The sequence below is a fragment of the Vipera berus genome (assembly GCF_964194415.1).
Source record: "Vipera berus genome assembly, chromosome: 2".
Lineage (NCBI taxonomy): Eukaryota > Metazoa > Chordata > Lepidosauria > Squamata > Viperidae > Vipera > Vipera berus.
In genome coordinates, this window is record NC_138203.1 from 273,956,509 (window position 1) to 273,977,817 (window position 21,309).

Here is a 21,309-nt window from a genome sequence, read left to right on the forward strand (position 1 = left end):
ACACGCCAGTTCTTATAGCCAAAGTGCTTCCCGTCCACCTTTTCTATGTTGTCCTGAGCGCCTCTGACATCTGCTTGCCAAGACTTAAACTATGGGATGTTTCTCCACTAAATTTAATCACGCAAGGAAGAATTTTATTTCAGTTGGGGATGATATTGTATGCAAAGAGCTTAGAGAACACAGAGGAGAAGTGACTGGAATATACTGAATTATTTCTTAATAATTTAAAGCCTGTCTTTCTTCTGAAGAAGTTTCCATTTTTATCCTTACAACAGTCCTGAGAAAGAATAATTTGTCCAATATCACACTACAACAGCCCCTGCCTCCATAAAAATAGCCTATATATGAATGTGTGTGTGTGTGTGTAAGTGTTATGCCCAACTTTCTACCTATTTACTGAAAGGTTTTACACAATTTAGTAAAACATTTCCAATATGTTGGCTCAAATATATACAAACGAAAGCCAAGGTTTGTCAAAACTGAAGAAATCAAAATCAGATCATCAAAACATTCACGTGTGGACGTTGAAATCACACTGAAAATTGCCTTTGTGTAGAGCATTGTCGTGGTCCTGATGTTCTCCTGTCTTATGCGTTATTTCAATTTTTAATACACCACTCGCTTTCTTTTTTTTTCCCCAGCCACAGTCGGTTGCTGATGTTGCTCAAGTGAAGTCTTTTTTTGTGTTTAATCACTTTAATCTTCCAGGCTTCTGGTTCTTGCCTTGATGTTGCATTTATGTGGCTGAAAACTTTCTTTTCAGCTTCCGTTCCAACAATGTTGGCTTTTGGTGTCAAGCCAGCTTACGCCATTGCTCTGCTGCTGCTGCTGCTGCTGCTGCTGTTGCCGCCACCTTCACACATCCAAACCACAAACTCCAAGTGTCTGTCTTGCTGTTTAGCTGGCATATCTAGGTTTCGTTTTCCGAAATGAAGGGAACCTATTCTAAAGTCTTTACTTGTTCTTCTCGCAGTAGCGCAGGGGTGTCAAACTCAACTTCATTGAGGGCCGCATCAGCATTGCAGTTGCCCTCAGGGGGCCGGGTGGGTATGGTCAGGGTGGGCGTGGCCTACTGGGTGGGCGTGGCTAGAGTGCATATGGCCTACTGGGTGGGCGTGGCCAGCTGTACATCGTTCGCATCAAGGGTGCCTATGGGGGCCTGGGCAGGAGTGGGACAGATCTGAGGGTCTCTGGCAGAAGGAGGGTCTCTGGACCAGGGCCAAGGCAGTGGGGGCCGTTCCCTCACTGTTTCCAGGATGGCTTTGCGGGCCACATGAAACCACTTCGCGGGCCGCATCCGGCCCCCGGGCCTTGTGTTTGACATGTCTGCAGTAGCGGGAAGATCGGCTCTGATATATGTCTGGCTAGCATACCTCTCAGCTGAACTGAACCTTAAGGCTAGTTCCCACAATCATGTTGGGCAGTTTCTATGTACCTCCCACTATGTGAAAACCAGCCCTTGACTTATCAGGCTGAGCAACCAATCACACTGAGCCATAAAACAGACTACAGATAGTCCCTGAGTTACTACCATAATTGGAGCCCGTCCATCACTCTTGTAACTCGCAATGGTTATAAAGCGGGACAGTCGTGTGACAAACACAATACCATTTGTGCGGTGATGGTTAGGTGAACGTTGGGAGCAGTTTTGCCAAAACTGGAAGTAAATGCCAGGTTTTGGCAAAACCGACGTAAAATATGATAATGTGACAGTGGGATGCTGCAAACAGCCGTTAAATGAGATCCGGTTGCCAAGCACCCAAAGTTCTGTTATGTGATCGAGTGGGGTGTGTGATCGTCGGAACGTTGAATCCAGGTTTTAAGTACCCCCAAGATAGGGCCATTGGACTTTCAAATGGCTGCTTAATGACTGATCATTAAGTCCAGCACTAACTCTGCAGGTAGTCCTTGATTTACAGCCACAATTGAGCTCGAAATTTCTGTTGCTAAGCGAGACAGTTGTTAAGTGAGTTTTGCCCCATTTTACGGCTTTTCTCGCCACAGTTGTTAAGTGAATCACTGCAGTTAAGTGGGTAACGCGGTTGTTAAGTGAATCTAGCTTCCCTATTGACTTTGCTTGTCAGAAGGTCGCAAAAGGGGAATCACATGGCCACTGAGACACTATAACAGTCATAAATACGTGCCACTTCCAACCACTTGAATTTTGATCATGGGGATGCTGCAACAGTAGTATGCAAAATGGTCACAAGTCACACTTGTCAGTGCTGTTGTAACTTCGAATGGCCACTAAATGAATGGTTGTGAGTCAAGGACTACTAGTATTTGCTTGGACATAGCTTGTTATGTGAATACAGCAATTATGGTTTTTAAAGCCAGGTTAAGCATGTTGTCTAGATGATATTTGCATCAATTCCAAACACTTAAAATCATAATAATACGGAAAGGGATTCTTGATCCCTTGTTTAAACAATTTCCCTTGTTTAAATTTAAGGTAAACAAAATATACTTATATAAAAGGTGGATAAAAATGGGAGAACTGGGTGATCTGTGCAGAGATTTCCATCGCTGGAAAATAGCTAGTTACTGTAATAGAGGAAATGGGCTTGTCTAGATTTCAAAAAGTTTGGGTATTTAGAATCGGGTGCTATGTGATTCGGGAAGCTCTGCCCTGCTCTGAATTGAAGTCCTTTATCTTTAGATAAAGTTTCCAGTTCAGAAAAAAATTGGCACCCAAACCAGTGCTCCTTAAGAAAAGCAGGAAAGCAAGGACAAAATCTTGAAAGCTAAATAACAAAATTCAATTCTCTCCTTCAAAATAATCCATGGATTAACACCACCCATTCTGTTTATCTTTTTTAATTAATTTCCCTGTCCTCATATTCCTTATCATCGGTTCTGTTAAGTTGAGGTATTTTAGAAAATACATAATTATTGAATTTGGCATCTTATTTATTGCCACAATGAGTCATTATTTTTGGCATAAGATGTTTTATAGAGCTTAGTTCCTTAGCATGACTATTTGTATAGACTACCTGAAACAAAAGTACTCTCTGCTTAAAATAATACATTTATAAAAGTTTGTTTTGGGTACTCCCACAATATTAACCACAGAAAACCCTTTATTATAAAATTAAGTTCATTTTAATTGAGACAGAACCTTTGAAGCTTTTCAGTGATTAACAACTGACCTTTGGAAATCCAGAAATCACAATTTTTGTGAATTTTTCTTTCTTCTAGTATAGCAAGCATGTCAAACTGCCTGCCCACGGGCCGGAAGCGTCACACCAAAACCGTGCCCACCCCATTGCCAGCAATGGGGGAAAAGTCCCAATACGTCGTGCGACATCACGTGACATCATGAGTTTGACATAGGATCGGGAATGTTATTTATTTATCAAATTTAGGGAGACCGACCATCTCACTCACAGAGTGACTCTGGTTTTGAATTATAGAGATTTCCTGTTACTGCAATCAAAAGACACACATACACATAGATACAAGTAGGCCTCAAATTACAACCATTCATTTAGTGACTATTCGAAGTTACAACAGTGCTGAAAAAAGTAACCATTTTTCACACTTAATGACCGTTGCAGCATCCCCACATAGTCACATGATCAAAATTCAGGGCTTTGGCAACTGGCGTGTATTTATGACAGTTGAGGTGTCCCGGGGTCACGTGACCCCCTCTTGTGACCTTCTGACAGGCAAAGTCAATGGGGAAGCCAGATTCACCGAACAACCAGGTTACTAACTTAACTATAGTGATTCACTGAACTGTGGCAAGAAAGGTCGCAGAATGGGGAAAACTCACTTAACTATCTGGCTTAGCAATGGAAATTTTAGATTCAGTTGTGATCATAAGTTGAGGACTCCCTGTACACACACACACACACACACACACACACACACACACAATGATTAAGGAACCTTCTGTAAAATCTGAGAAGTCGAGAAAAATGCTGGCCAGACTAACCGAGGGAGGAAGTTTCTGAATTTTTTTTTTTAAAGTTTCTGGTTCCCTCACCTCAAATCTCTTTTCCTTCAGCTCCAAGTTCACCAACGAATGACAAGATCCAGACCATCACCCCACCCATCTTAACTCCACTGAAGAACCTACAAGTGACCGAAGTCTCTCCAAACCAGCTCCGTGTAACATGGTCGGCCCCGCCCAATTTCTTCCGCAATTTTTCCCTCTACTATAGGGACCCCAAATCTGGGGCACCTCCAGAAAAAATCAGCATTCCAGGAACAGAGAGAAGTGTCGACTTAATGGATTTGCACCCTGGTACGGAGTACGAAATACAATTACATGGAGAGAGAGCTGGTGGAAGCTATAGCGCCCCCTTCTCCACAAAAATAATTACAGGTACCCTCACTACATTCCTAAATTCATCAAGCTCTGACTGGCATCTCGATTTTGTTCTACTTTGGATTTTCCTTTTTATAGCAAAGAAGATGATAGAATGTATATTTCTGATGTGATGAAGGACATTTTTCTGACCCACTGACCATTGTGTTTACATGTGTGTCCCGACGCAGTCTGCGTCATTGCTCAGGATTCGGACTCCCACTTAGAACATAGAGTAAAAGAGTTGGAAGGGACCTCGGAGGTCTTCTAGTACAACTTCCTGCCCATTCTGGACAAATGGCTGTCCAGGCTCTTCTTGAAAACCTCCAGTAATGGAGGATTCACTTGCTGGATGGGAAGGGCTAGGTCTGCTTTGATTCAGCTTCAAAGTAACCTTTTGGTGGTCTAGAACAGGGCTTTTCAACTGGTGGAACACGTACCACCTGTGGTACTTTGCCACATGGCAGGTGGTACGCAACCATCCTAGAGAAGTGTAGCAGGGGAAGGGAATGAGCCGAAGCAACGCAAGCCTGAGGGAGAGGCAGCTGCAGCTGCAGGACTGTTGGGGGCTCGGCAAAAGCCCCAGCAGCTGGCTCGGAGCTGGAGGTGCTCTGAAGGAAAAGGGGAGGAAGGAGAGGAGAGGCTATAATAATAATAATAATAATAATAATAATAATAATAATAATAATAATAATAATAATAATAATAATAATAATAATAATAATAATAATAATTTTATTTATATACCGCCCTTCTCCCGAAGGACTCAGGGCGGTGAACAGGGCAAGCATAAAAAATACAGAGATACAAAAGTTAAAAAGGATTAAATATATGCCCAACTAAAAACAGTAAATACAAATATTAAAATAACAATAAAAAACCCCACCCATCCCCCATCAGGAGGTGGTTTGGGCGGGAAAGGGGGAAAAAAGACAACAGGGAAAGGTTTAATCCCTTTAAACAAATGTAATTAGTTTTACTTCCTTTAATTGACTCTGTCTATGGCTTTTAGAAAGTTTTCTTTGAAGTTAAACAGCCTTAATTTAAAGCCAAAGCTTTATGCAATTGCAGGAGCCTTTCAGTCTTCGATTGCAACATTGTGACATGTGACACACCTGAGGCAACTTAAAGGAAAAAAAAAATGAGTTTATGAGTTTCTTTATTTTGTGAGCCTTTCTTGCTTTGCACTTGATTCCTGTATCTTTAAGGGTACAGGGAAGGGATTGGGGGTGTGTATTCTTACTACACTGTAGAAAGAGCTCAGAAAGGAAAGAGGAAGAAGGGCCTACAAACTCAGCAACTTTAAACCTGTGGACTTCAACTCCCAGAATTCCTCAACCAGCCATGATGGCTGAGGAATTCTGGGAGCTGAAGTCCACAAGTCTTAAAAATGCCAAATTTGAAGACCCCTGAGCTAGCTGGTAGTGGTGCATATTAATAAACATGGATAAATTCATCATACATTTGTCAGTGCGCAGGGAAAGTGATTCAGCAAAGGAACAGTCACCGAAGAAATTAAAACTGATACGTTTTTTCCTTTTTCCCTACAGTTTGTAATATTTTATTAGATTATAGAATACCATACAAAAATACAAAAGCAAATAGGACACAGTGGGGAGGAAAAAGGGGGAAAGTGAGAGGGAGAAGGGAAAAAGAAGAGACTTCCTCTGTTGCAGTAGAAGGAAGCATTAACACTGAACCTCAACTTTTTACTTTTCCATAATATTATAAACTAGCCATTTCTATAACAACAAATGAATCTAACCAGTAAAACCCAAAATCCCCCCCCCTTTTTTTTTTAGTCATCAAGTTTTTGACACCTTGCTAAGCACTGGTGGTACTCAAATATTGTCATGTCCTAAAAGTGGTACAATCTGTGAAAAGGTTGAAAAGCCCTGGTCTAGAAGCACCCAAACAGCAATGGGGCTAAAATAGCCTTCTCTGTCCATCAGCACCTTTTTCACTCACTTCTCACCCCTGTGATCCTTACTCTGAATTTTTCCCAAGCCGCTAGTTTTTGAACAGACTAAAACTAATTTTTGTAAACCAACCATTCTTCCTTGCCAATGCAGGTACAGCCTAACACGGTATATTTTACTTATTCAACCCATAGGTGAGACCCGCAAGACTCGTACATACAGCCCTATTTTCTCCCATCATCTGTCTTTCCTCTTCTTCCAAGAAATTCCTAGCTGTCATTTTCTCTCTCCTTTTTTCTTGTCAGCAATAGAACCGGAAGAGCCCAGGCTGGGAGATTTCTCTCTTTTAAGTGTCACAGACACTTCAGTTCACCTTTCCTGGGATGCCCCCACTGGGCCTTTTGACTCCTTTGTGATCCAATATAAAGACGCCGAGGGCAAGCCCAAGGTGCTTCGAATGGACAAGAACACTCGAGAAGCCACGATTTCTAACTTGGTGCCCTCCCGAAAATACAGATTCAACTTTTATGTTCTCCTAGGCCGTAAGCCCTTTGGCCCCGTGTCCTTGGAAGTAGTCCCAGGTAAGCAATGGGTTCTGAGCACAGTCTTTTGTCATGAATTGGAAATGAGATGGTTGTCATGGTTCCGATGAATGAGACAAGTCAAACAAATTGCAGGCATATTATTTATCTAAAAAGTCTTAGTAATGAAACGAAACATCGGCACTCATGGAGGGATGCCAGAATCTGAAATCTCCTCCCCCCAAACCCATTGTAACACACACACAATCCCCGCCCTTATCTACACGTCATAAATCACATTATCCAATTAGTTTTACATATGAGGTCTCTCGTCCCATTCTGTACACGGGCTTTCTTATCTTCTCAAAATAGATGTTAGAAAAATTCCCTCCCTTCAAGATTCAAAGTGGAGCAGTTTAAACAAAAGGCTGTCTCTTATATTGTCAGTGCAAAAACATGTTAATGTTTGCAGCATTGACAATGGTGCACAAAGCCGAATCAACTAGTGCAGTGTCTCCCTCAACCTTAGCAACTTTAAGATGTGTGGAATTCAATCCCCGAAGTTCAGATACGGGTAGTCCTTGCTTACCTAATGATAGTATTTTTTAAAAAACATAGCTTTGCAACCAATTTTGGGAGTTGAAGTTCAAGCGATCTTAAAGTGGCCAAGACTGAGAATCACTGAAGTGTTGTAACAGAAATGGGCTTCCAAAATAATATTATCAGTTGCTCTATTTGCAGGATTCAGACTGTGGATAACATTGCTGAAATAGTCCAAACAAAACACAGTCACACAAGGTAGACAGTCATCATGCTTCAAAACATAATTAAGGCAGTATATTTGTTCATCTAAAAAACCCCCTCTTTTTTAATAATAAGCTGAAGCAATGCAGTTTTTGAGCAGCAATGAAGTAGATTTATTGCTGCTACACCTACAATTATTGCTTATAAAATTATTTTCATCACTATCGCAATTACCTAATAGATTATTTCACTGACATTCTTCCCTTATACAATGTGCATCGTATTTCATGATTCTGTACATTTGCAAGCTGTATTTCAACTATATGACAATCTTTTTCTGCCCAAGAATCTTCACAGACTTGCAATTCTCCATTTTTGTGTGAGTTTCCCAAGGACTTTCTAAGCCCTGTTCTGACCTTGCAGCACTGTCTTTATTTATTTATTTGTTTGTTTGTTATACCTTGTCCCTATCCAAGCATTCTGGGGAGCTTGCATCTATTATTACTATGGGAGTCGGGCAGCACATGTTTAATAAATTTTGACTGTTGTTATTAAAGCAGCATATTCTATTAAAATGATATTCCTTGTTTTCCTTTCTTTTTCTTTTCTTTTCTTTTATCACAGGCTCCAGTAGCACAGGAAAAGCTCCTGCTACTTTTAAAGATGTTTCTGCCACTGTGACTAGCAATTCTGCCCACTTGTCCTGGACAGTCTCCTCTGGGACCTTCGATTCCTTTTTAATTCAATATAAAGATGCTGAAGGCAGACTCCGAGAGCTGCTCACCGAGGGAGATTCTCGTGAAATCACCATCCCTGACCTGGCTCCTTCCCACAGATATACAATAGATCTCTATGGCATCTCCAACCAGAGACATTTGGGTCCTGCCTCCATAACTTTCATCACAGGTCAGTTGAATAGTTTAAGAGAGCTGCAGAATTTCTCTGCAAGACATGTGACTTTCCTTCCCTATCCAGTTGCTTTCTCCCAGGGATAAAGCTTGATTTCAGCTTCTCTCTGAGCCAGCCTCCACGTGGTAGTAAATGTATATTTGCCTCTTGACCAAAATCGAAAGAGACAACCCTGCAGATCGAGTTGGTGGAGAATGACAAAAAAGAAAGATTGCAAGAGATGCATCTGAAAAAGAAGTACGTTTCCAAGAGGTGGATAGAAATACGGGATGTTCATGTGAGGTGGACTCACAATGAATCGTTAAAGGAGCTCCCAAGCAAAGGCAGAACGCAGAGATGCAATCATATTAGTTTTATTCATGATAGATCAAAGAGAAAGAAATACTTGGCATGAAAGCATTCATGCCTGCATGTGAGAGAGAAATAAAATAAAACAAAACAAGCTAGGATTACATGACTAAACTAACTAGGAGTAGAAGCAGAACAAGAAGCTGGAAAATGGAGAACAAAGAGCAGCCCCTCATGCAGAGGTATTTATGGGGGGTCTTGGCCCCTCCTTGACCATAAAACTCTCTCGCCAATGGGGCTGTGGGTCTGGGACCCTTGGCTCATCAGTGGAAGCAAAGAAGTCTCTTTGCCTCCATCTGATGACCCTTTTGGGGAACTGCCAATGGCTGGCACTAAACATCTAACAATTCCCCTTCTTGCCAGCCAATGACAGGGACCAGTGAATGTATGTAAGGGGTGAGCAGGTGTCATGGACATGCATGAAAACATTCAGAAGGCCAAACACAAACGCTTACACAGAAGGTTGTGCCGGTCAACGGGAACAGGCTTGGTAAACAGATCGGCTATCTGGTCAGCTGTGTTACAGTGCTCAACATGTATAAAACCCTTTTTGGTAAGCTGTCTGACATTTTTATAGCGTATGTCTATATGGCGAGATCTGGAGCCTACTGCATAAGCCTCCGAGATTGCAATTGCGGCAGTGTTGTCCTCTAGGATTTGGATGGGCAGAGGGGGAGATGCCCAGATGCTTGTTATCAGCTCATTGAACCAAGTCAAATCATTGGCCGTGTCTGACAGGCTGGCATATTCAGCCTCGGCCGTGGAGCAAGAAATAAATTTTTGCTGCCTAACATGCCAATGTATTGGGCAGCCATTTAGCAAAATGAGGAAACCAGAAGTGCTCCGTCTAGTTTTGGTGTCTCCAGCCCAGTCTGCGTCTGAGTAAGCGGAGAGCTGGGCCGTCTTCCCCTTTTCTGGTTCTAGCATAAGGAGGGCATCAGCTGTGCCCTTTAGGTATCTAAGCACCCTTTTAACAGCAGTCCAGTGGAATTCCTTTGGGTGTTCCACATGCCTGGACAATAGATTCACAGCTAAAGCTATGTCAGGTCTGCTCCAATTGCTGATGTATAGCAAGGAGCCAATCACAGATCTGTAGAGCGTGTTATCTGTGAACTCAGGACCGTCCTTATGGGTGTGGTTGTAAAAGTCGCTTTGCATTGGGCTATGCGTAGGATTGGATTCTGTCATTTTGCATTTGGCCAGTAATTCCTCTATCTTTTCTTTTTGAGATAGAGCGAACCCCCCTTTAGTGGCCAAAATATGCACACCCAAGTACTTGTCAACCCGCCCCAAAGACTTCAGAGTAAACTTTTCTTCCAGGGCCTTGGCAAATTCATCACACCTTTCCTTGTTAGGCCCTACATATAATAGGTCGTCCACATAAAGTAACACCCGTTCTGTGGTTCCCTTGGAATTGCGTGTGAAAACACATTGATCTGCATGAGATTCTGAGAAACCAACTCGTTCTAAACTCTTTCTAAGACAGTCATACCATAATTTCCCTGACTGCTTAAGACCATATAACCCTTTGTGAAGCAACCATGTATTTCCCTCTTCTTGCTGGTAGCCAGGAGGGGCTCTCACGTAGATCTGCCGGTCCAAGTTGGCGTGGAGGTAAGCCGTCTGGATGTCAAATTGGACTTCTTCTCCCAGAGCGGCTGCAGTCACGAGGGCGGCCTTGACACTCTCTGCCCGGACGGTTGGAGAGTAAGTCTCCGAGTAGTCCTCCATATAACGCTGAGCGAAGCCCTGGGCTACCAAACGGGCCTTATACAGGTAGAGACCATTGGCAAGTGGTTTGGCCTTGTAAACCCACCTTGTGCCAATGACTTTCCTCTCCTTTGGAGGTTGCTGGGGGGTGAAGACCTTAAGTTGTTTTAAGCTCTGCATTTCCTTCTCCATCGCGAGCTGCCATCTCTCCTGCTCCTCGATGGGCAGCTCCTGGATGTCAGAGAAGGATTTTGGGGTGACCACAACGCTGTTGACAGACGCGATGTGGCCAATGTCAATTCTCTTTGGCGGGATCCCTTTGTTGGACCGCTTTGACCTCCTTACCTTCTGCCACTCACCGCTCTTTTCTTCCGCGGGTCTCTGAGGTGTCGCTGGGGGTGAAGACGGCGTGTCTTCCTCCGTGGGACTGGACGCATCTTCATCTTGTTCCTCACTTTCGTCGGTGGCAGGGTACGAGGTCGCCTCTGGCGATGTCGCGGTCGGTGTGTCCTTGCTGGGTCGGTTGGCATATGGGCTCAGATCATTTGAGTGGATCTGGGTCCAATTGGAATCCTCTTCGAAAGAGGCAGATTGGGAAGTCACAGGCCTGCCCCCTTCTCCCAGGAAACGATAGGCCTTGGAGCCAGGAGCATAGCCCAAGAACCTTAGTCTCTGGGAAACAGATCTCCCCTTCTTCTGCAGCTGCTTGGGGATGTGTACCCATGCATAGGAACCGAACACGCGCAAATGTGCCAGATTTGGTTTCCTACCGTGAACTAGGAAATATGGGGTCTGGTTTACAACACTGCTCCAGGTGCGGTTTAAGGTGTAATTGGCATAATGAATTGCCTCCCCCCAGTATGATTCTGGGACTTTTGCGTCTGCAATCAGACTACGCATCATGGTTTGCAGGATTCCATTCCTTTTCTCAGCTACACCATTTTGCGACGGGGTGAACGGTGCAGTTAGAAAATGGCGGATGCCCTTACGCCTTACCCAGTCCTGGAACTTCTGAGACATGAACTCAGCCCCGCGATCGCTCTGCAATTGTGCGATCTTGGTCTTGTACTGGGTCTCTACGAAGTTGTACAGTGACTTTATGGCATCAAAGGCTTCAGATTTCTCTGTGAGAGTATACACGTGGCCGTATCTCGAAAAATCATCAACGGCAGTGAGAAAATACTTTTTCTTTCCTAGGGAAGGTGTAAAAGGCCCAACCAAATCAACATGTACTAGTTGGTACGGATATAGAGTCTTACGGGATGACACCTTTGGTATAGGAGCAGCCTTCCTCTTTGTTTTCTTGCAGATGGCACAGTCCAGAAACACGTCACAGTCCTTGAGCTGGACTCCCTCAGCAAATTCTCCCATCTTTTTAACTACAGGGAAGCTTGCATGTCCTAGCCTTCTGTGCATGAGGTGGACGCACTTATTGTGAATTGGCTTCCCCATTGACACTCTCTTGGCTCTGTTTGCTTTGAGTGGTACTGTAGGTGCCTGCTGAGATTCAGGCTCCTTGCCCACACTGCCCTTGGAAAGCCTTGGGGCAGGCTGTGGTGGCTTGGGAGAAAAATATGGTAAGCCATTTATTATGGTAATATTTCCAATGACCCTCTGGTCCCGGGTGACATGACCTCCCCCCTTGCGAAATAAGACTTCCACTTTGTCATCGTCACACAATTTGGTGATGCTCAAAAGGTTGTTGGCTATGGAAGGCGCGTGCAAGACACCCTCAACTTTGCCAAGCCCAGGTACAGAAACAAACCCCTCCCCAACAACTGAAGCAGTATCACCGTTTGCAACCTTGACAGATGAGTTAATTTTCTTTAACCTTTTAAAACCTTGACTCATATTAGTAATGTGAGAAGAAGCTCCAGAGTCCAGCAACCATAAGTCAGTGGAGCTATCAGCCTTTGTTGTGGGGGTGAGGGAACAAGTACGCAGTGAATTTCCCTTGCCCCTGCCACGCCCCCTTCCTCCCCCTTTGCTTCTTACTTGATTGGGACCACGTTTAGGGGCTTGATATTGATGAGGGCAGTCTTTCTTGAGGTGCTCCTCAGAGCCACAGATGAAACATTTAAGCAGAGCATTAATTTGCTCTGAGTTGTGGTGCCCCCTTCTGGCTTGCTGAGTGGTGACTCTAGCGTATTCTCCAGCATCTCTCCTTCTCCGATCTTCTTTGATCAGTCTCCCTGTGAGGTAGGACAGATTTATGTCTTCCCTCTTGACCGCTTCGAGTGAAACAATGAAATTGCTCCAACTCCTGTCTAGAGAAGTAAAAATTATGGAGAGCATGCTCACATCAGACACAGGAAAATGTCTGGAAATCAATTCTGCCCTGAGTGCCTTTAATTTTGCAAGATGTTCAGGCATGCTGGCACCAAACTTCAGTTTGGTTGTATAAAGCTCAGTTGTATATCTGGTGATGGAACCAATGGTATCGCTGTTGAATAGTTTGAATAACAGTTTCCAGACCTCAGCAGCTCTGAGACCAGCTGGAATGCTAGGGAACAAGTTATTGTCCAGAGAACTGAGTAGAGCAGAATAAGCCTGCAAGTGTCACAGCTCTTCTTGACATCCCCATGGGGGAGGGGGGGGGGTTTCCGAACCATTTGTAGAATCCCATTCTTTAAGAGATATAGCTGTATATCTTTACTCCAACTGCTATAATTCTCCCCTCCCAGCTGTACTTTTTTAAAATCTCTAGGAAGGTCTGTGGCTAGAAACTCAGACCCATATTCAAAGAAATCTGACACGTCCATTGATGTAAAAGGAAGCGGAAAAATGCTTACTCCTGAAGTGAATCCTTCTTGATTACTTATTGACTCCGGGTGGGCGTGCCCGGGAACCATGTGACCCGGGGGAGGGCGTTGTTCAGGGTTTCTCCCTTCTTCCCATGAGGCATTGGGGGGGCGGAGCCCAGATTTGCCGGCCGGCATCCCTTTCTTGTTGCTGCAAGCACATGGATTTTCATCATTGTCTGTTTCTCTTTGCCCTCGCTGGTCATGAAGACCTGAAGAGAAGGTGGGAGGCCGCGGGGGTTGATTGTTGGGAGGCTGCAGGCTGGATTCCCCCCGGCAGTTGGGCCCTGGGGAGAGGATGGGAAGCCTTGGGGGGGGTGGGCACCCCCGACGTCTGCTTGGCCCCCAGGGCCGTAGTCAGGACTTGGATGGCCGTTTTAATTGCATTTGTATTTGTATTAGTATCGGCTGGGCAGATCTCATCGCCATCATAGCACTTTAGGCTTTGTGGGGGGGAGAAATCAGGAATATGCATGCTGCTGTGGCTAGAAGCCAGGGATTGCATGTCATTTCTGCTGTATGCCAGGGATTGCTGGCAATTTTGGCTGGATGCCAGGGACTGCTGGCCTTCCAGACTTAAACAAATCAAGTCTTTGTTAGATTTAGTGGGGGCCGCCATCTTGTTTCCTGTGCCAGACCATGTGGGCGGAGCCATCTTGTTTCCGCTTGTCCCAGGAAGCTGTAGCTCACAGCTGGGGGGGGCGGGTTCGCGCCAAAAGCCTTGGGGTCCCGGGGTCACTAAGGGAGGCGGGCGCCATATTTTGGGGCCTCGTGGTCTCTAGGGAGAGGCTCACCAGGGGTTCTAAGGCTTTCTGAGCTGTTCCCTGGGCTGCCCCTCCCTCCTCCTGCATTGCAAGGATCTCTTTAAGCAGCTCTTCATGTTCCTGTGCAGTCAGTTTACTCACGCGGCGTTTGGTCTCAGCCAGGTCCGACTCTGCAGCATCTGAGCAATCTTGGACAGTCTGCAAACCTTGTATGCTCTCCTCTGTGGCGTTCAGTTGTAGAGAGGCATGTGAAGGGGTCCTGGACGCTCTGCTGGATCCTCTGACGGAATGAAGGCCATTTGCACTCTCATCTGCAGCTGAGGTTGCTTCAGGGACTGAAGTCTTGGATGTAGGCATCTTTGATTGATGACTCCTGGTAACGATCTGGGATCTCCGGCCATCCATTTCAGTTTCAAATCTTCTGCAAACTTGGAAGCTTTCCTTTAAACCATCCTCTCTGCTACCAACTTGTGAGGTGGACTCACAATGAATCGTTAAAGGAGCTCCCAAGCAAAGGCAGAACGCAGAGATGCAATCATATTAGTTTTATTCATGATAGATCAAAGAGAAAGAAATACTTGGCATGAAAGCATTCATGCCTGCATGTGAGAGAGAAATAAAATAAAACAAAACAAGCTAGGATTACATGACTAAACTAACTAGGAGTAGAAGCAGAACAAGAAGCTGGAAAATGGAGAACAAAGAGCAGCCCCTCGTGCAGAGGTATTTATGGGGGGTCTTGGCCCCTCCTTGACCATAAAACTCTCTCGCCAATGGGGCTGTGGGTCTGAGACCCTTGGCTCATCAGTGGAAGCAAAGAAGTCTCTTTGCCTCCATCTGATGACCCTTTTGGGGAACTGCCAATGGCTGGCACTAAACATCTAACAGTTCACATGGAGGAAAAAGACAGACTGGGGTAATACCCATTCTAAATGTCTGCACATAATGTGTGCTTTCATGTGGCATTGTTTCTTCACAGGGAGATGTAAAACTTATGTAATTTAGGAAAAGTTGCCGTTGCGAATGGACGTGAATTTTTATCAGGTTAAATATTTTATGTATTTATATTTATTTATTCAATTTCTATAGCTGCACACATCTCGGCCAATGACTTTGGGCAGCTTACAATTCCCAAACTATAAGACAATATAAAAACATCCAAAATAAATATACACAGCAGCTGAGATACTTGGCCAGTTAATAGTAAAATCAGGAAACTAGGCCTGTAACACATTTAGAGCCCTAGCCTTGGGAATACAGCCAGCCAAATATAATCCATTAAAGAAACAGCTCGCAAATATATTGCTTTATTATTGTAAATGATAAAAGGGATGGAATTTATACAGATCCACACAGAGCTAAGCCTAGGACAGCAGCCTTAAAAGCATAACTGATTTCTTAAAAGATGGACAAGAGCTAGTGATCTCAAAGAGGGCGGCTATCTTTTATTTCCACAGGATCACAGGAAGATGTGTCGGTCCACAAAACCATCCTCAGTGATCTGGCTGTATCAGAGGTGACCAGCAACTCTGTCCATCTTACATGGAGAGTGCCAACTGGCAGATTTGATTCCTTTTTACTCCAGTATCAAGACTCAGAAGGTGGTGATCAAGCTCTGCCTATGGACCAAGATTCCCGCGAAGCCATCATTCCCAATTTGGTTCCCTCCCAAAGATACAGATTCAACCTCTATGGCATCTTGGGGACACAGCACTTTGGACCCATCTTTGCAGATGCTGTGACAGGTTAGCCAACCAGCTTTGACATCTTTTCTTCAATCGAAGAAAGCTCCTCTTCCATATATACATCCTCGGACAAGCGCTGGCTCTTCGGCTTTGAAGATATATATGTATATGTAAAATATATGTAAATTATTCAAATTGCTAATAAAGAATTTTAGGGAGGCAATTTGAATTTTATTAGCAATTTGAATAATTTACACAAATAATGAGCTGTCATAAGTTGTGACTATAACCTGTGGATAGCCTTGAGTTAGGCCAAACAGATTTAATTAGCAAGGCATATTCAAATGACTTGACAAATATTTCACTCACACACACACACACACACACACACATATATATATATATATATATGTATATGTATATACATATATATATATATATATATATATATATATATATATATATATATATATATATATATATATATATATATATATATATATATATATATATATATATATATATATATATATATATATATATATATATATATATATATATATATATATATATATATATATATATATATATATATATATATGTAAAGGTAAAGATTCCCCCGCACATGCGTGCTAGTCGTTTCCGACTCTAGGGGCCGGTGCTCATCTCCGTTTCAAAGCCGAAGAGCCAGCGCTTGTCCGAGGATGTCTCCGTGGTCATGTGGCCGGCATGACTAGACGCACAGAAGGCGCACAGAAGGCGCACAGAACGCTGTTACCTTCCCACCGTAGTGGTCCCTATTTTTCTACTTGCATTTTTACGTGCTTTCGAACTGCTAGGTTGGCAGAAGCTGGGACGAGTAACAGGCACTCACTCTGCTACGCGGCACTCGGGATTCGTTCCTCCAGGCCTTCCTGTCCTCTACCATCTTCTGGAGTCCATTTAAGCTCACGCCTACTGCTTCAGTGACTCCATCCAGCCACCTCATTCTCTGTCGTTCCCTTCTTATCGTGCCCTCAATCTTTCCCAGCATTAGTCTCTTCTCCAGTGAGTCCTTTCTTCTCATTAGGTGGCCAAAGTATCTGAGTTTCAACTTCAGGATCTGGCCTTCTAAAGAGAAGTCAGGGTTATATATATAAAATAGGAAAGTATTTCCTAATGTTTTCTTGTCATCTTCCAGCACATTATTTCCTTTGCAGAAAAGATAAACCAGTTAAAGTTAACTATTAACTGAATTATTATGAACATGCAAAGAACATGCATAGAAAGCATACAGGTTTATTTCTAATATTTTTTTTCTGGAAAGATTTATTACAAGTTGCAAGGGAAAGCAGTTCCCAGTGATGAATGGTGATGACAACAACTTTTTTTATTCCCTGTCCCTTATAGCTGCAGTTCAGGAACCAAAGAAGGAGAAGACAGATGAGACTATAGCGATTAAGCCCAGCCTGGGGGAGTTCTCAGTCCTTGACGTCACAAGCAATTCTGTCCGTCTTTATTGGACCGTCCCCACTGGGAGCTTTGACTCCTTCCTGGTCCAGTACAAAGATGCAGATGGCCAATCCCAAATGTTGCCTGTGGAGGGAAGTTTCAATGAAGTCACAGTGCCCAACCTGGCTCCTTCTCGCAGATACAAGTTCAACCTTTATGGAGTCTCTGGACGCAAACGCTCTGGCCCCCTCTCCACTGATGCCACCACAGGTCAGCTTCAGCATTTAGTGTAGTTGGAACTTTTCAAATACTGTAACTTTATATGAACTTTCTTGGTTTCCTTAACAAACCATTTTTATTGAATCCTGCAGCTTCTGGGTTGCATATCCAACACCAAGGCTCTTATAACTAAGCTTATTTTCTTTCTCTGCTTTAGCCCACATAAGTGGTTCAGGGGAGCCAATTCCTGTTCAACCCAGCCTAGGAGACTTCTCCATCCTTGATGTCACAAGTGATTCTGTTCGACTCCATTGGACTGTCCCCACTGGGAGCTTTGACTCCTTCCTGATCCAGTACAAGGATGCAGATGGGCAACCCCAAATGTTGCCTGTGGAGGGAAGCTTCAATGAAGTCACTGTGACCAACCTGGTTCCTTCTCGCAGATACAAGTTCAATCTTTATGGAGTCTCAGGGCGCAAACGTTCCACCCCGCTTTCCACTGATGCCACCACAGGTCAGCTTCAGCATTTAGTGCAGATGGAACTTTTCAAATACTGTAACTTTATATGAACTTTCTTGGTTTCCTTAACAAAACATTTTTATTGAATCCTGCAGCTTCTGGATTGCATATCCAACACCAAGGCTCTTGTAACTAAACCTATTTTCTTTCTCTGCTTTAGCTCACATAAGTGGTTCAGGAGAGCCAATTCCTGTTCAACCCAGCCTAGGAGACTTCTCCATCCTTGATGTCACAAGTGATTCTGTTCGACTCCATTGGACCGTCCCCACTGGGAGTTTTGACTCCTTCCTGATCCAGTACAAGGATGCAGATGGGCAACCCCAAGCGTTGCCTGTGGAGGGAGATTCCCATGAAGTCACTGTGACCAACCTGATTCCTTCTCGCAGATACAAGTTCAATCTTTATGGAGTCTCAGGGCGCAAACGTTCCACCCCGCTTTCCACTGATGCCACCACAGGTCAGCTTCAAGGATTGTGAGATTTTCAGATATCATACCTTCATATTAGCACGATTGGTTTCCTTAATAAGCAGTGTTATTGCTGCTGTAGTTGCCTAACACTTCAATATCTTGTTTCATACTAGGTCCTGCGAGTTGGATCTTTTGGTGGTATTGTGCTGTTTTTTTGTTGTTTTGCCTGGCCCCTTTGGAATCTTTCAACCGCTCTTTAGCCAACTGGTGGACACCAAACTAACTCAAGTTTTGAGGAACAACATATATCAACTATTTTTTGCAGTGGGGTCAAGAGAAGCTTCTCCTGACAGGGTTGTAGCCAGTTTATAGGTCTAAATAATTCCCATTTTTAAAAGTCTTGATAGAATCCAAGATTGGGAATGAAGCCAAGTACAATAGGGACATTCTGAACATAAAGAAGACAAGGGTCATGTTATCAACCTCTTGATATCATTTCAAAATTAGCAATACTAGAACATCAAACTATACAGAAATATTTTCCAAACACAGTACTGAGTTAACTTCTACTGCCACAAAGATTATTGTAACCTTTTCCTTCTATTTCTCTCTTTTTAGCCCCAATTCCAAGTATTGAGAATGCAGTTCCTATCTAATCCAGCCTGTGGGACTTCTCGGTCCTTGATGGCACAAGTGATTTGGTCCATCTCTATTGCACCATCCCTACTGGGAGCTCTGACATCTTTGTGGTACAGTACAAAGATGCAGATGGCCAACCCCAAGGCCTGCCTGTTGAGGGAGGCTCCAATGAAGTCATTGTAACCAACCTGGCTTCTTCCACAGATACGAATTTAACCTCTTAAGGAGTCTGGACAAAAACACTATGCCCCCCTCTATACTTATGCCACCACTAGTCAGCTTCAGGAGTCAGTGTGCTGAGATTTTTCAGCTCTTATGTTGTTGTTGTTAGTTGCGAAGTCGTGTCCGACCCATCGCGACCCTATGGACAATGTTCCTCCAGGCCTTCCTGTCCTCTACCATCTTCTGGAGTCCATTTAAGCTCACACCTACTGCTTCAGTGACTCCATCCAGCCACCTCATTCTCTGTCGTCCCCTTCTTCTATTGCCCTCAATCTTTCCCAGCATTAGGCTCTTCTCCAGTGAGTCCTTCCTCCTCATTAGGTGGCCAAAGTATTTGAGTTTTAGCTTCAGGATCTGGCCTTCTAAAGAGCAGTCGGGATTGATCTCCTCTAGGACTGACCGGTTTGATCGCCTTGCAGTCCAAGGGACTCGCAGGAGTCTTCTCCAGCACCAAAGTTCAAAGGCCTCAATTCTTTTCCGCTCAGCCTTTCTTATGGTCCAACTTTCACTGCCATACATTGCAACTGGGAAGACCATAGCCTTGACTATACGCACTTTTGTTGACAGGGTGATGTCTCTGCTTTTTAGTGTGCTGTCTAGATTTGCCATGGCTTTCCTCCCGAGGAGCAAGCGTCTTTTAATTTCTTGACTACAGTCCCCATCTGCAGTGATCTTGGAGCCCAGGAAAATAAAATCTGTCACTACCTCCATTTCTTCCCCATCTATTTGCCAGGAATTGAGAGGGCCGGATGCCATGATCTTGGTTTTCTTAATGTTTAGTTTCAACCCAACTTTTGCACTCTCCTTCTTCACTCGCAACAAGAGACTCTTCAGTTCCTCTTCACTTTCTGCCATTAGAGTGGTATCATCTGCATATCTTAGGTTGTTGATATTTCTTCCAGCAATCTTAATTCCAACTTTTGACTCCTCTAGCCCTGCCTTTCTCATGATGTGCTCTGCATATAAGTTAAATAGGCAAGGCGACAGTATACAGCCTTGCCGGACACCTTTCCCAATTTGGAACCAATCAGTGGTTCCGTGTCCAGTTCTCACTGTTGCTTCTTGGCCCGCATATAGGTTTCTCAAGAGACAAATAAGATGTTCTGGTACTCCCATCTCTTTAAGAACTTGCCACAGTTTGTTATGATCCACACAATCAAAGGCTTTAGCATAGTCAATGAAGCAGAAGTAGATGTTTTTCTGGAACTCTCTAGCTTTCTCCATGATCCAGCGTATGTTGGCTATTTGATCTCTAGTTCCTCTGCCTCTTCGAAATCCTGCCTGTACTTCTGGTAGTTCTCGATCCACATACTGCTGGAGTCTAGCTTGTAGGATTTTAAGCATAACTTTACTAGCATGAGAAATGAGTGCAATGGTGCAATAGTTTGAACATTCTTTGGCACTGCCTTTCTTTGGAATTGGAATGTAAACTGATCTTTTCCAATCCTGTGGCCACTGTTGAGTTTTCCAAATTTGCTGGCAAATTGAGTGTAGCACTTTTACTGCATCGTCTTTTAAGATTTTGAATAGCTCAGCTGGAATACTGTCACCTCCACTAGCTTTGTTGTTGCTCAGCTTTTCTAAGGCACACTTCACTTCACATTCTAGGATGTTTGGCTCGAGGTCAGTGACCACCTCATTGTGATTATCAGGGACGTTAAGCTCATTCTTGTATAGTTCTTCTGTGTAATTTTGCCATCTCTTCTTAATCTCTTCTGCCTCTGTTAGGTCCCTGCCATTTTGGTCCTTTATCATGCCCATTTTTGCATTGAACGTTCCCTTCATCTCTCCAATTTTCTTGAAAAGATCTCTGGTCCTCCCTATTCTATTGTTTTCTTCTATTTCTTTGCACTGTTCATTTAAGAAGGCATTCTTATCTCTTCTAGCTATTCTCTGGAATTCTGCATTCAATTGGGCGTATCTTTCTTTTTCTCCCTTGCCTTTTGCTTCCCTCCTTTCCTCAGCTATTTGCAAAGCTTCCTCAGACAGCCATTTTGCTTTCTTGCATTTCTTTTCCTTTGGGATGGTTTTGGTTGCTACCTCTTGTACAATGTTGCGAACCTCTGTCCATAGTTCTTCAGGCACCCTGTCTATCAGATCTAATTCCTTAAATCTATTTGTCACCTCTACTGTATATTCAACGGGGATATGATTTA

General features: G+C 43.7%; 1 protein-coding gene across 1 annotated transcript in view; it reads left to right on the forward strand.

Moving 5' to 3' along the window:
- Nucleotides 1-21,309, forward strand: part of TNXB (tenascin XB) — a gene marked incomplete at its 5' end in the record, with an annotated part of 245,615 nt that overhangs the window by 140,635 nt on the left and 83,671 nt on the right. Inside the window, 9 exons of the mRNA XM_081319139.1 lie at nucleotides 764-883; nucleotides 4,010-4,330; nucleotides 6,537-6,864; nucleotides 8,101-8,402; nucleotides 15,486-15,773; nucleotides 17,103-17,414; nucleotides 17,581-17,877; nucleotides 18,044-18,356; nucleotides 18,954-19,093. Of these exons, the coding sequence (XP_081175265.1) occupies nucleotides 764-883; nucleotides 4,010-4,330; nucleotides 6,537-6,864; nucleotides 8,101-8,402; nucleotides 15,486-15,773; nucleotides 17,103-17,414; nucleotides 17,581-17,877; nucleotides 18,044-18,356; nucleotides 18,954-19,093 (2,421 nt within the window). The remainder of the gene's footprint in view (nucleotides 1-763; nucleotides 884-4,009; nucleotides 4,331-6,536; nucleotides 6,865-8,100; nucleotides 8,403-15,485; nucleotides 15,774-17,102; nucleotides 17,415-17,580; nucleotides 17,878-18,043; nucleotides 18,357-18,953; nucleotides 19,094-21,309) is intronic.